General features: G+C 42.4%; 1 protein-coding gene across 12 annotated transcripts in view; it reads left to right on the forward strand.

Annotated features, from left to right (window-relative positions):
- The window catches only part of ryr2b (ryanodine receptor 2b (cardiac)), a 123,103-nt gene that overhangs the window by 81,057 nt on the left and 27,673 nt on the right, over positions 1–14,373 (forward strand). For 10 of the 12 annotated variants that reach the window (XR_010892570.1, XR_010892573.1, XR_010892572.1 and 7 more), the window contains 6 exons: positions 2,258–2,346; positions 2,608–2,736; positions 3,048–3,152; positions 3,266–3,347; positions 12,767–13,296; positions 13,394–14,113. Coding sequence is in view for 6 of the 12 variants with exons in the window: in XM_067368492.1 (XP_067224593.1) it covers positions 2,258–2,346; positions 2,608–2,736; positions 3,048–3,152; positions 3,266–3,347; positions 12,767–13,296; positions 13,394–14,113 (1,655 nt within the window). In the remaining 6 variants the exon portion in view is untranslated. The remainder of the gene's footprint in view (positions 1–2,257; positions 2,347–2,607; positions 2,737–3,047; positions 3,153–3,265; positions 3,348–12,766; positions 13,297–13,393; positions 14,114–14,373) is intronic. The other 2 variants (XR_010892575.1, XR_010892574.1) reach the window with 1 other exon arrangement.

A 14,373-nucleotide genomic window follows, 5' to 3' on the forward strand; every position in this document is an offset into this window, starting at 1 on the left:
AACTTTCTTGTTATAAGTTAAATAGATGTTATAAAAAACTTTGTCTTGTCAACATATTGGAAATTGTTTTGTGTTCATTGAGATATTGTTTAAAATTTTACTTTTCAAAGGGGGTGTACTCATTTACGCTGAGCACTGTACATTAACAGCTGAATTTGTGTAAGATGTTGCACTACAAATAGCTGTAACGTAGAATACTTATTTCTGTGAATAAGTATGAAATGAATGTTTGTAGAATACATCAGTTTCAAGGTTTTCAAACATAGTTATGAATGGATTTGGATGGATCATTATGGTCTCTCTTTGTTTCACCCACTCCTGCTGAGGTCCTGAGGAATTTTTATGGCAGTCCAACCTTAGGAGTTAGTCTCTATATGGGTGAAGGGCAGAAACTGCATTTGGACCAATGAGAAGTCCTGTCCTTCCTGGGTTTGGTACCAGAGGTCATCTTCTTGCCCTCTAAGTGGTGTCTGGCTGTTGTCCTAGCATCTTTATCTGATGTTGGACAGTTTGTTTGTGTTAGTCCACCAAGATCCAATCAAAATATAGCAAACCTTTGTACACTCTTATAATTGCTTTCAAAAGCTTTGGCTTTCTGCACAAAATTAAGCTCTGGTGTACGTCTTCCTTTGCAAAGTAACTCCAGCTTTTCTTTAAAAGTTTATCTCAAAAACAATGTGTATAATAAATTAACAACAATATCGTCATCATTAATGTTGTTTGCGGTTTCCATAGCGAATAGCGTTAGCTATTTTATCCGTTGTTTTTTTTTCTTCTTCTTTTTTTCTTATCGAGTTCCCCACAGTGGACGGAATGCATCATAAACCTACTGATAACGAGCCCCACCCATTAAAAGGGATGATATGATTGGTCAATTTTCCTGTCAATTAAAATTTGTCTCTCATTGACTTGCAATGACTTGGCCCTCTGTAATTTCACAGCAGGACCACCAGTCACAGAGCTGAAAGTGTTAGGCGGAGACATCCTAATATGGATACGGACGTCAGCACAGCACAACTGAATAGGCAGATTTAAAGGGTTTATTCCCTCAAAAAGATTTAGATATTTATTGTCAAGTTATAAATTCCTAAATTAACATTAGAACTAACGACTTTTTATTAAAAGTTAGAAGAAGTTTTTACTTTTAAACTTTTATTTAAAAGTTTGTAAATATAAATAAAAGTTGGGGGTCAGTTTCTTTTGAAACTAAATAATTCAGCAATTCAGTATTCAGCAAAAGTAACGGAAGACAATTTAAAGACAATTTAAATGTTACAAAAGGATTCTATTTCAAATAATCATAATGATATTATTAATAATAATGTTTCTTGCATACCAAATCAGCATATTAGAATGATTTCTGAAGGATAATACAGCTATCCATCACAGGAATACATAAAAAAAAAAGTCTTTAAAACTAATTTTAAGAGCCTTAAATTCAAAAGGTTTTTAAAGTCGGCATGAAACGGAAGTACAGTATGGTCTTTTCTTTCTGGTGGTGTCATGTATCTGAGTAAAACAGCTTCTTGAACAAGAAGCTTAGTCCACCAAGATCCAATCAAAATATAGCAAACCTTTGTCCACTGTTACGGACAGAGAGGGGCCCGGCCATAAACTGGACCCTGGAATGTACTGATCCCTACATGATTGATGCTGTCATCATCCAGGTTTTCTTCGACTACCTTGTAGATAAACTACTGCAAAAAAATTAAATGCACATATGCGACCTGTGCGTACAAAGTACACAGGGTTACAAAAAAACAGCAGTGCACGTACAGTACACGCATACTCTTCTGATGACGAAATTTGCGCCACGAACACTGTACGCTGACCCTTCGCGGATTCAATCACTAGCAAAGCCTAGCAACTATCTTAAGACATGCTAACAATGTGATAATTCATGCAAGCAATGTACTAATTCATGCTAACAATGTTAAAATGTTAATTAATTCTAGCAACTTGCTAAAACATGCTAGCAACAAGATAATTCATGTTGTTTTGTTTTCTATTATCAAAAAGGAGCTGAATCCAAAATATTATGAAAGGAATCTGCACATTCTGAATAGGCCTATGACATTAATGGTGTTAAATACACACAAATCATGAGATTACTTATTATTGATTAATGTACTAATGTAATGTAATAAAATGTACCGACAGCCCTATTTTGCACATATTAATCTTATACAGCATCAATTTTCTCTTCTGTTTTTGTTGTATAAGAACTGGAGGTATACAACTGAAATTTCCCCTACAGATTTCCAGAATTACCTGAGGACTCAAACTGGAAACAACACAACGGTCAACATCATCATCTCCACTGTGGATTATCTGCTTAGGGTCCAGGCAAGACCATGACTCAACCCCAAACACTAGTTTCTTACATTTTTCATTTCACCTGTCTGTAATATCCATGAATAAGGACTGAAAAATGCATTTTTGCTGCTGTAAGTGTTTTGAGAGTTTCAGCACAGAATAGAGAAGGGCCAAAAACAGTGAGGCAGAGCGTGTAGCCAAATAATGTTTCCATAAACCATTTGCCGCTGACAGGCCACCTCCATTTCATTTGTCTGATACTGAGAATGATAGATGGCCTCATATTTGCAGGAGTCCATCAGCGATTTCTACTGGTATTATTCAGGGAAGGATGTGATTGATGAACGTGGTCAGCACAACTTCTCCAAAGCCATCAATGTGGCCAAGCAGGTGTTCAACACGCTCACTGAATACATTCAGGTAAATGCACACAAGCAAATGGGTCAACAGAGATGGGGCTTGTATGAAAAACTGTAAATCTGCTTGGTCAAAATGCAGATATAATGAGTAATATTTTGATTACATTTGATTACATTACAAGATTCTACATTATTTCCTCCTTTTTAAAATTTTATTTCAAATAAAAGCCTCTCAAAGTCCTGACACTATGCCCATGTCTTTCTTTGTTCATCCCACCACACTATTATTTTGGTGTTTTTATGTTGTGAAGCAACACATTTTAATAATCTCTTTAACTAACATCAATTAAAACTTTTAATTATCTAATTTAGGGTCCCTGTACAGGTAATCAGCAGAGTTTGGCCCACAGTCGTCTGTGGGACGCTGTTGTTGGCTTCCTCCATGTGTTCGCCCATATGCAGATGAAGCTTTCTCAGGTTAGCCTGTAGACTAAAATATCTTGTGTGCTAATTTATTTATTGCAAAGTACAAATGTACAAAAAAGTCAAGGGGATAAAAGAAAGATAAAAATATTGTTTTATGTCTTCAGGATTCCAGCCAATTAGAGCTGCTAAAGGCTTTGATGGACTTACAAAAAGACATGGTGGTAATGCTGCTGTCCATGCTTGAAGGTAGGAGACATGTTGAAGGTCTTCTCAATGCTTTTCTATGCGCTTCCTCTTCTGCTTGTGAGAAATGTAGCATTGTTGTTTATCCAATCAATGTAAGTATAATAATATTAGTATGCTAAGCTTGTTTTCACATTTGGTTGGATAGTTTGGCCCTTTTTTGTTATGTTGGATTTACCATAAAATATTTCAACATAGGCTCATTGAAAAATCGTGTCTCTACCTACTTTTTTGCAAAACTTCAAAAAAGTACCTATACATACAGTACAATTCACTGCAGTTTCCAGCTGTAATGAGTACTGGTGGCAGTAAAATGGCAACAACTTTTATTCCTTTTCCCACTAAAATAATTATAGGGGCAGATTATCGATTAATGATGACTTATTTTTGCATGGTTCTTTGCACAATACTGTGTTATGACCTCACAACACTTTGACCATAGTCCATGATTTGTAAAAGAAAACATTTTGATGTTTGCATTGCATAATCAGCTCCATATGTATGTTTTGTTGTTGTTGTAGTAAACTTGTTCAGTAGCTCACCTGGTAGAGCATTGCATTTGCAATGTGGAGCGCTCGGGTACAAGTACCCAGGGTTTTTCCTGCACTTAAATTTATTTTGGCGTTGCCAAAACGAATTTTTGTCCTGCCAAAGCCTTATTTGATCAGTTAATGTGATTTATGAGTGATGCAGATGACTGCTGCGCTTGTGATAGGAACATGTTAAATCTGCAGTCTGTAAGTTTGCCTTTTTGTGACCATCTCTGTTTGAAACCTGCAATTGCAGTTAGTTGCGGAATTATCATTTTACGTGGGTTGTGCATCTGTACGGCAGGCTCCTCAGCGTGGATGAATCTAATGTATTGAGGAGTAGGCTGTCAGTCATCGCACCATTGTAGATACTGTACTTTGGAATTACAGATACTAAATCTTGGAAGTACGACCAAAATAATAAGTTTCACTGGAAGATATGACATGTCTGCCACTTTTGTTCTGACCAACTGAAAAAAAAAAGTTCTACAATAAATCTAATGGTGATAAAATCTGAAGATCACAAAGTTAGCTCATGTCACGTCAAACCGTGCAAATTAATATTATTGTTATACTTTGTTCTCAAATTGTTAATGTTAACAACATCAACATTGCTTGTCTATGTGTATTTAGTGTATATTAGCATTAGGCTATCTAATTAGCATTATCTACCCAATAAACCATTAAAGGTGCCCTTGAATGAAAAATTTACTTTATCTTGGCATAGTCAAATAACAAGAGTTCAGTACATGGAAATGACATACAGTGAGTCTCAAACTCCATTGTTTCCTCCTTCTTATATAAATCTCATTTGTTTAAAAGACCTTCGAAGAACAGGCGAATCTCAACATAACACCGACTGTTAAATAACAGTCAAATTCATTCAGAATCAAATGTAAACAATATAACAGTATACAATACTCACATATTCCGATGCATGCATACCGCATATTAGCTGTGTAAACTTTGTTTATGCACTGTTCAAGGCAAGCGCGAGCTCCGTGGGCGTGGAGCCATGAATTAAAGGGCCAGCAGTACCACGAATTGGCTCATTAATAATGATGCCCCAAATAGGCAGTTAAAAAAATGAATTAAAAAAAAATCTATGGGGTATTTTGAGCTGAAACTTCACAGACACATTCAGGGGTTACCTAAGACTTATATTACATCTTTTTTTAAAAACGTTCTAGGGCACCTTTAAAATGTCTTACCTGTCCAGCAGGGGAAAAAAGCAATCTCTGCGTCCATTTTTTACTCCACCTTTCAAAAGCCCTGCTGATATTTTTATTCTTGTTTTCACACAGGCCTGTTCGCATTCCTTTTTTAGCTGTTAGCCACTCCGCAGTCTGAAGTCTACTGGTGATTCACCAGTTGTCAATGATAATGGTCATCTTTACGATTCTTGATTACAATCTGCCATCAAATGACAAGCTTAATTATTACTGCTGCTGTAAAAGTCTTCAAATGATATGATACCTGCAGTGTCCGGGACTCCTTCTTTATGTATACAGACGTGATGTAATGACACAAAGGCAAACTCATATTTCCTGCAGAAATCTACCAGTACCACTCAGATTAAAAAGCATTATTACAAACTTTGTGAATCGGGTTAAGGTAAGGAGATGGCTATAAACACTGGCTGGTACTTGCTCAATAATTGATTTTGGATAATTTTTAATGAAAAAATGTTACGGACTGGAGCTTTAACTGACGGAGAGAATGAACAGAGAGCTCCTACCTCTTGCACGCACACTCTCTCTGTCTTCAAACTAAGCACTTGTCTTTGCTCTCTATTCCTCGCACATATTAATTTAAATCAACTGGCATGATGCTAAATTTTTGGACTGAATACTGAATTTTTAGACCGAATCCATGATTCAGGTGGCGCATTCGGAGAATTAAATTACTTGAATTACCGCTGGGTGTGAATAGTGCTCAAAAAACGTCACCTCATCTTCCCCGACAGGCGTTCCGCACATGCAGCTAACATAAAGCACTCTTTCAATAAATGGAAAAAAAAAAAATCCTATCCAGTGATGAAGTATTTTCTGTGTTGACAAATCTTTTGCGATGTCCTAACAATCAGGATTCACACACAACGTGTCCACGTCCGCTAATATCCCATTCAAAACCTAATTATTCTTGATTCATGAATGACTCATGACTCAAGATGCTTCTTTGCTAGACCTAAAAATTATTTTGGTATATATATACCAAAATAATTTTAAGGTCTAGCAAAGAAGCATCTTCTCTTACAAAGTTATGAAATAAGCACAGATTTTTTGGCAAAGAGGGTTAGGATTACAGTGAGAGTGGCAGGTAATTTATGGTCAGTATTGGGCTCGCAGATCACGTTGGTAGGGTACTTTTTACTGTTTTTGTCGATCAGCCACAACCGAAGACCACTTTTGACCCAGGAAAAACCCTGGTACCGTCACAATACTTAGTAAAATGCTGAAATACTTGTAGAAGCAAGCTAAAATGGCATGTTTTTTTTTTTTAGCAAATGCATTTCTTATATAACAGTTGCTTTTGTTAACATTTTGTTAAGTTTAGTTTATTTGGTATGTTATTTTTATTTTTTTATTTTAGTGCCACTGGACATTTCATTTCAGAGCTGATTTAATGCCAACAAAAACCACAATACATTGCCAGATTCATGTTCATCTGTTTCGGATAAAACAAAATGCACTTTTTGCACCACTCACAGGACATTTTACTTTGATTTAACTTTGAGTAATAATCAATAAGTGTTGCAACCTGCAAGAAGCAACGTAATATTTGCAGAAATGTTGGCACAAACACATTTTTCCAATGAGTCTGGGTTGAAATCTTTACAGAACACTTGCGCTTGTGTTCATACCAACTTGCCATCCATATGATCCACATGACCATATGAACTAGGGGTGCAACGGTTCAGATTACTCACGGTTCAGTTTGTATCACGGTTTTAGGCTCACGCGTACGGTTTCGGTACAGTTCGGTATTTGCTGTGTTCAGGTAAAAAAATACTACTGTCAAATAAAAATTAAGAAAATGTGAACAAATAATCAAATGACACAAATAAATACAGTAAAACAAAGATACAAATAAATAAAGCAGGTTTTTCATGTATCAAGTTTTCAGGTACAGAAATTGAATAAAGTAGCTAATGTAAAACAACATTGCATGTAATCTTCACTGTATAAATTAAATAAAGATCAATCATTATTAATTATTAAGTTACTATTCAGTCATGAGCAATGAGTGATTTCCTTGTCTTTTGTTGTTTGATAAAGATTAAAAACACAGTCAGACAGCAGGAATGCAAGGGCTGCTGTCTCTTTAAGACATAATACATGGATCAGTAGACTGATACTGAACACATGCGTTCTTTCTCGAGTGTATAAGTTCACTTAAGACATAACTGACTATGCTTGCTAAGATACTCGCCAAGACAGGCTTGTTGACATCATTTTGTGCGAATTTGTCCATTCAAACACAAGACTTGAAAGAGACCTCAATATCTGCGTGCTGTACACGCACTTTGGATGAGTGCACAAATATTCTCACAGCACGCATGTAAGTTCTCTTTTGCGGCTTGCACTCGAATGTTTAAATGGGCAAGGCTTAAAAGAGTTTAGTTTAAACGCAGTTAGCAACGTGTGCTGTACAGGTCTCACCTGCGCTTGTGCGCTATCAACACCCGGGTGATGACGCTGTAAATGACTGGTCATATAGAGTATACAGCACTCGCATTGAACAAAGTTTAGGGGAAGCCAGAATGCATATCCATTGACAGAAACAAACATTAGCCTAACTCTCTCTGTCTTTTTTATTTATTTTCTACAAACCATATTATAGATGCGTATGCGTTGTCAGATAGACATGAACCACGGTGCAAGTGCATGCCGAATCGAGTGTGCAGAACGGTACAGTTAGATTTTTTACCGAGAACCGTTTCACCCCTAATATGAACCGTCTCGGGTTACGTTTGTAACCCTGGTTCTCTGAATAAGGGAACGAGACACTGCGTAGTCGCTTTGGGACCGCCTCTGCGTGATTACGTCTTGAAGCACTTGTGTAATCAAACCATTAGTGTAACGGGACGTCAGGGCGGGTGACGTCACGGACCAGGAAACTATAAAGCACCCCTGAGAACAAAGAACGCTAGCTTCTGATACGGATGAAGCAAGCGTTCACAGGCATGCAGGGAGTATGGCTAAGCTACGCAGCGTCTTGTTCCCTTATTCAGGGAACCAGGGTTACAAACGTAACCCGAGACGTTCCCTTTCATGGGAACATCGACGCTGCGTAGTCGCTTTGGGAACGCTATCCCAACTAGACCATAAGACCAAATGCCTGTCTGAATCACCTTTCAGGATGACAGTACTGAGGACCCTGGAGTGGAGCCCAAGTCAAGGTTGTAGAACCTAACGAAGGTATGATGAGATGATCACCCAGCAGCATCACAGATATCATTGAGGGGAACCCCCGAAATCAGAGCCTTTGAGGCAGCCATACCCCTGGTAGAGTGTGCCCAGACGGCCAAAGGCGAGGGCTGTCCGGATGACAGAGATGGCCTCGACCACCCACTTGCTCATTCTCTGCTTCGACGCGGGACCTCCCTTGTTAGGGGACCCGTAACATATAAACAGCTGTTCTGTTTTTCGCCACAGGGCAGCTCTGTGGACATAGGTGTCTAAAGCCCTCACTGGGCAGAGCAGATTCAGTTTTTCCTGATCCTCATTTGTGAAAGGTGGAGGACAAAAGGCCTGCAGTACAATAGGCCCTGGGACATGAGTAGGGACCTTGGGTATATACCCAGGTCTAGGATGCAAGAAAGGTTTGACCATTCCAAGTGCAAATTCTAAGCATGAAGGAGCAACTGAAAGTGCTTCAAGATCTCCAATTCTTTTAAGAGATGTAATAGCCAGCAAAAATACGGTTTTTAGCGTGAGGAACTTCTCATGTACTTCCTCCAAAGGTTCAAAGGGAGCCGCAGACAGCCCTTCGAGTACGATAGCTAAGTCCCAGGATGGAGTTTTTGTACGTACAACCGGCCTCAGCCTCTGGGTACCACGGAGAAAACGTATGACTAGTGGGTTTCTTCCCACAGAAACACCCTCCAAAGGAGTGTGATAAGCGGAGATTGCTGCTATATAAACCTTCAATGTAGAAGGAGTTAGGCCATCCGAGAATTTTTCTTGGAGAAATTGCAGTACATGACTGATATAGGAGTGGAACGGGTCCACTTGAGACTGGCTACACCAAGTAGCGAACAGCTTCCACTTGTATGCATATAGTTTTCTCGTGGACGGAGCTCTGGAGTGGAGTATGGTCTCCACAACCTCAGTTGGGAGACCAGATTCTATGAGCTCGGCCCCCTCAGAGGCCAAGCCCACAGTTTCCATAACTCCGGGCGGGGATGAATTATTGTGCCGCCCGCTTGAGACAGAAGGTCCTGCCTGATTGGAATCTCCATGGGGGAGCCGTCTAGAAGGGACACTAAGTCCGTGAACCGTATTTGGGTTGGCCAGAACGGGGCTACCAATATGAGATATTTCCCTGTCCCGCCGAACCCTCTCCAGAACTCCGGGGAGCAGAGCAATCGGGGGGAAGGTGTACAGATGCAGCCTCGGCCACGTCTGTACCATGGCATCCAACCCCAGGGGGGATGGATGAGTTAGTGAGTACCACAGCGGGCAGTGAGACGTCTCTTTCGAGGCAAATAAGTCGACTTCTGCGCGACCGAATTCTTTCCATATCAACTCCACCGCCTCGGGGTGGAGTCTCCATTCCCCGGGCTTCGCCCCTGCCTCGACAGGATGTCTGCCCCCACGTTTTGATGCCCCGGGATATAAGCTGCTCTCAGGGAGAGGAGCTTCCCCTGGGACCACAGGAGGATCCGAAGGACTCATTTGTACAACTGACGAGACCTCAGACCCCCCTGATGGTTGATATATGAGACCACCGACATGTTGTCTGTACGGACCAACACGTGGTGGCCCCTCAGGTCTGGGAGGAAGTATTTGAGTGCTCGAAATACTGCCATCATTTCAAACGATTTATGTGCCAAGAACGATGATGGTCCTCCCAAAGACCCTGAGCCGAGCGACCACTCATGATCACCCCCCAGCCTGTGAGAGATGCGTTCGTCGTTAGCATTACGCGATGACAAGGAGCTCCCAACACAGGACCCTGGGACAGGAACCAGGGCTTCTTCCACATGGATAAAGCACGAAGGCATCGCCGCGTGACTTTGATCATGCGGAGAGGATTTCCCCTCGGAGAAAACCCCCTGGTCCTGAGCCACCACTGTAAGGGTCTCATGTGCAGCAGGCCAAAAGGTATCACGTTGGACGCCGCTGCCATCAGACCCAACAGTCTCTGAAACTGTCGATGTAGAACTGCTTGTTGCTCTGATTGAGCTAAAATCAACCAATCATCGATACAATTCAGTATGCGGATGCCCTGGAGTCTCAGAGGAGCCAGGGCTGCATCCATGCACTTCGTGAAGGTGCGGTGTGAAAGAGATAGGCCAAAGGGAAGGACCTTGTATTGGTAAGCTTCGCCCCTGAAAGCAAACCTGAGGTACTTCCAATGTGAAGGATGGATTGACACATGAAAGTAAGCATCTTTCAGATCTATTGTCACAAACCAGTCCTCGGACCTGATCTGAGTGGTGATCTGTTTGAGTGTTAACATCTTGAACTTGAGTTTTTGTACTGAACGATTTAGCATACGTAAATCTATTATGGGACGCAACCCTCCATCCTTCTTCGGAACGATGAAGTAACGGCTGAAAAACCCTGACTGTTTGCTGGGAGGAGGAACCCTTTCTATAGCTCCTTTTTGCAAAAGTGTCATAACTTCTTGTACCCATTGAGAAATGTTGGGAAGACGTTTCCATTCCTCCAGAAATTTTACTAAGGGAACCAGTCTCTCGAGACTGGCCTCTGGTGTTTTTTGAGCACTTGGCTCGGCGCCCTGAAGCAGCATACCGGCAGGGAGCAGCCGAATCAAGCGCTGGCCGACCCCCCTCAGAGGGTCGGTGGGGACCGCTGCGCCCTGAAGCACATGCGGTGGCAGGGTTGGCAGAACGGCCCCTTGAGGGTGCCGGAGGGGAGTTAATTTTATAGATTTTAATACAGGACCCCCTCAGGAGGGGGCTACCCTCGGAAGTGCTGGGCCACTGGCGTCAGGACTTCTTCGAAGCCTTCCTGGCGATAATAACAGTCTTCAGATCTGTTGTACTCCGGGAAGGCTTCGACTGTGTTGCCCGTCCCGGTCCCCAAGCTCTTTGCGGGGGAGCACGGGCAGCAACACTCTGTTTTTGTTGCGCTCTCTGCGCGGATGAGGAGCTGCTAGATGCCAGAGGCTGCTCCCGCTCAGCAGTCTCGGATGGGAGAGAGCGGCGAGGGAGGAACTTCTGGTTGGCCGCTGACTGCTTTTTTGCCTCCTGGAACCTCTCGACGACCGAAGTGACAGAGTCGCCGAAGAGGCACAGGGGAGACAGCAGCGCATCCAATAAGACGCTCTTATCTCTTTCTCTTATGTCCGATAAGTTTAGCCATAAATGCCTCTCCGTTGCCACCAGGGCTGCCATAGAGCGACCGAGTTTTTGCCGTCTCCTTGGTGGCACGGAGAGATAGATCAGTGGCTTTAGGAAGTTCCTGAATTACATCAAAGCTCGCCTCACCGCTCTCATCGATCTCCCCCAGCAGGTCAGCCTGATATGCTTGAAGGACAGACTTTGTGTGTAAACACGCTGCGGCCTGACCTGCTGAGGCATATGCTTTGCCCACCAGAGCTGATGTTGTTCTTAGTGGTCTGGTGGGCAACGTCGGGGATTTTAGGGACGACGCAGACTCGGGCGAGAGATAGCTCGCGAGCGTCTCTTCGAACCGAGGCATCGTCCCATAGCCATGTTGTTTAAGCCCCAATATATTGGAATATATAGATGTTTGAGGGTTATATACACGATATTGTGCTGGCTTTTTCCACGACCTCACCACCTCGGTGTGAAGGTCGGGAAAGAATGGTAATCCCCAACGCTGGGGCTGTGACCGGGCAGGGAGAAAGCGCTCATCCAGTTTGCTTTTGTGACGCGCTTCGCTTTTTTCTGCTGGCCATTCGATATTACGTTTTGCCACTGCCCTAATCACAACCTCCAGCAGCTCCTCATATGCTGGAGATGAGGATGGCGAGTCCTCCTCTCCGGCTTCAACGCTCACCACATCCAACTCCTCAGAGCCAGACAGGTGAAGCGCTGGTGCCTCTCCTCTGGGGGAAGAAACCGCAGCGCGTGCTTCCGCAACCAAAGGAGAGACACTAGGTCTGGCGGTTGAGGGCCGAGATAGGGCTGGGCCCGTCTCTAACCCCTCCACCAGATCCATCTGTGAACCCCAGGAATGAAGCCGCCGCTGTGCCTCAGCAGCAGCGGGACCCGATCCCTGGGGAACACTCGCCACGGCGCCCTCTTTATCTTTTTCAAAGAATGCCCGGAGTGTACGGAGCGTTAACTTTTCGCAATGCACACAGACAGCTCCCTCGAGAGCTGCCTGGGCATGCTCCACTCCCAAACACCGCCATATTTCTTTACAAATGTGTCTGAAGACGCAGAAGCTAGCGTTCTTTGTTCTCAGGGGTGCTTTATAGTTTCCTGGTCCGTGACGTCACCCGACCTGATGTCCCGTTACACTAGTGGTTCGATTACACAAGTGCTTCAAGATGTAATCACGCAGAGGCATTCCCAAAGCGACTACACAGCATCGATGTTCCCATGAAAGGGAACCACTTTCGCCCCAACCAAATGAACAAAATTCTGATGCCGTACCGTAGTTTAAAAGAGCCCTACTGTAAGTGTCCTACAGACATTTTATGCACATAAAAATTAATTTGTGTTTCTAGGAAATGTGGTGAATGGGACCATTGGCAAACAGATGGTAGACATGTTGGTAGAATCGTCCAGTAATGTGGAGATGATCCTCAAATTCTTTGATATGTTCCTCAAACTCAAAGACCTCACATCATCTGAAGCCTTTCGCGAATATGACCTAGAGGGCAGAGGACTCATTTCCAAGAAGGACTTCCACAGAGCCATGGAAGGGTTCAAGCACTACTCTAAATCTGAGACTGAATTTCTGTTATCTTGTGCAGAAATGGCGAAAAGCGATTTGCTGGATTACCCTGACTTTGTGATGCGTTTTCATGAACCGGCCACAGAGATAGGCTTCAACATGGCAGTTCTTCTGACCAATCTGTCCGAGCACATGCCCAGTGATGCCCGATTGCAGAATTTCCTGGAGTTGGCAGACAGCGTTCTTAAGTATTTCCATCCTCACCTGGGAAGGATCGAAATCCTGGGCAGTGGGAAACGGATAGAAAGAGTCTACTTTGAGATCAGTGAATCCACCCGCACTCAGTGGGAGAAACCACAGGTATTAAACGATCATTTGCTAATGTGCTTTTGTAGTCTATTAATGTGTTTCATATACAAATCTTTGTAAATGCATGTTCTCATTTTCTCTGGTTCAGGTTAAGGAGAGCAAACGACAGTTCATTTTCGATGTTGTGAATAAAGGAGGAGAGAAGGAAAAGATGGAGCTATTTGTCAACTTCTGTGAAGACACCATCTTTGAAATGCAGCTTGCTGCACAAATATCTGGTTCAGAGAGTGGAGAGGAACTGAAAGCGAAGGATGACAATGAGGAAAAAAACAAATTAGAGATGAATGAAAACCTTGCAGAAGACAACAGGATGACCAAAGACTCAAGATGTTTCTCCATAAGGAACATCAGAAAACACATAAAGAGGATAACCATTAGGAGTATTATCTCAGAGATCTTCTCTTTCTTCCACAACGTTGTGCTGTTTATCACTCATGCCTTTTTAGGCCTGGTTTGGTTCTGCCTTTATCTGCTCTACCACATCTTCTTAAGCGGATGGATTATTGATGTGGCTAAAGAAATGAAGCTTGTCGACCTTTTAGGTAACCTTCAGGATCCTACCATGGTTGAGACAATAGGGCTCAGAGAAGGAGCGGTCATAGAGAATAACGTGTGCCATACACGTGCACTTTCGTCTCGCGGTAATCTTCGAGGAATGAGTCTAGATCTGTCTGCAGTGTCCAGGGACCCCCAGCTCCTCACAGATATGTTCGGCTTGTGTCTGAAGAAGGAGGGAGGAAAGTACACATTGTCGAGTGGAGACCAGCATTCCAGTCTGGATGAATTTCTAAACACCTCCAAATATCAGGTCAATAGTCTAGAGTATACCATTGTCAACTTACTAAAATGTCAAACATGTTAAATTTGAATGTATTCTATTCATGGCATTAGTTACTATTCATTTTGGTAAATTTTTTGACAACTGTGCACATGAAGTGGACGTTTTTTAAGGTTGGCATAACAGGTTGGCATGTTTTTTTAAGTTTTGTGTCCACTACAGTTTTTTTTTTAAAATTCGCTTTAGTACTATTTTCACAAGTAAGGTGTACATTTTCAAAACTCTTAGTA

Source organism: Chanodichthys erythropterus, chromosome 18, assembly GCF_024489055.1.
Source record: "Chanodichthys erythropterus isolate Z2021 chromosome 18, ASM2448905v1, whole genome shotgun sequence".
In the NCBI taxonomy this organism is placed as follows: domain Eukaryota; kingdom Metazoa; phylum Chordata; class Actinopteri; order Cypriniformes; family Xenocyprididae; genus Chanodichthys; species Chanodichthys erythropterus.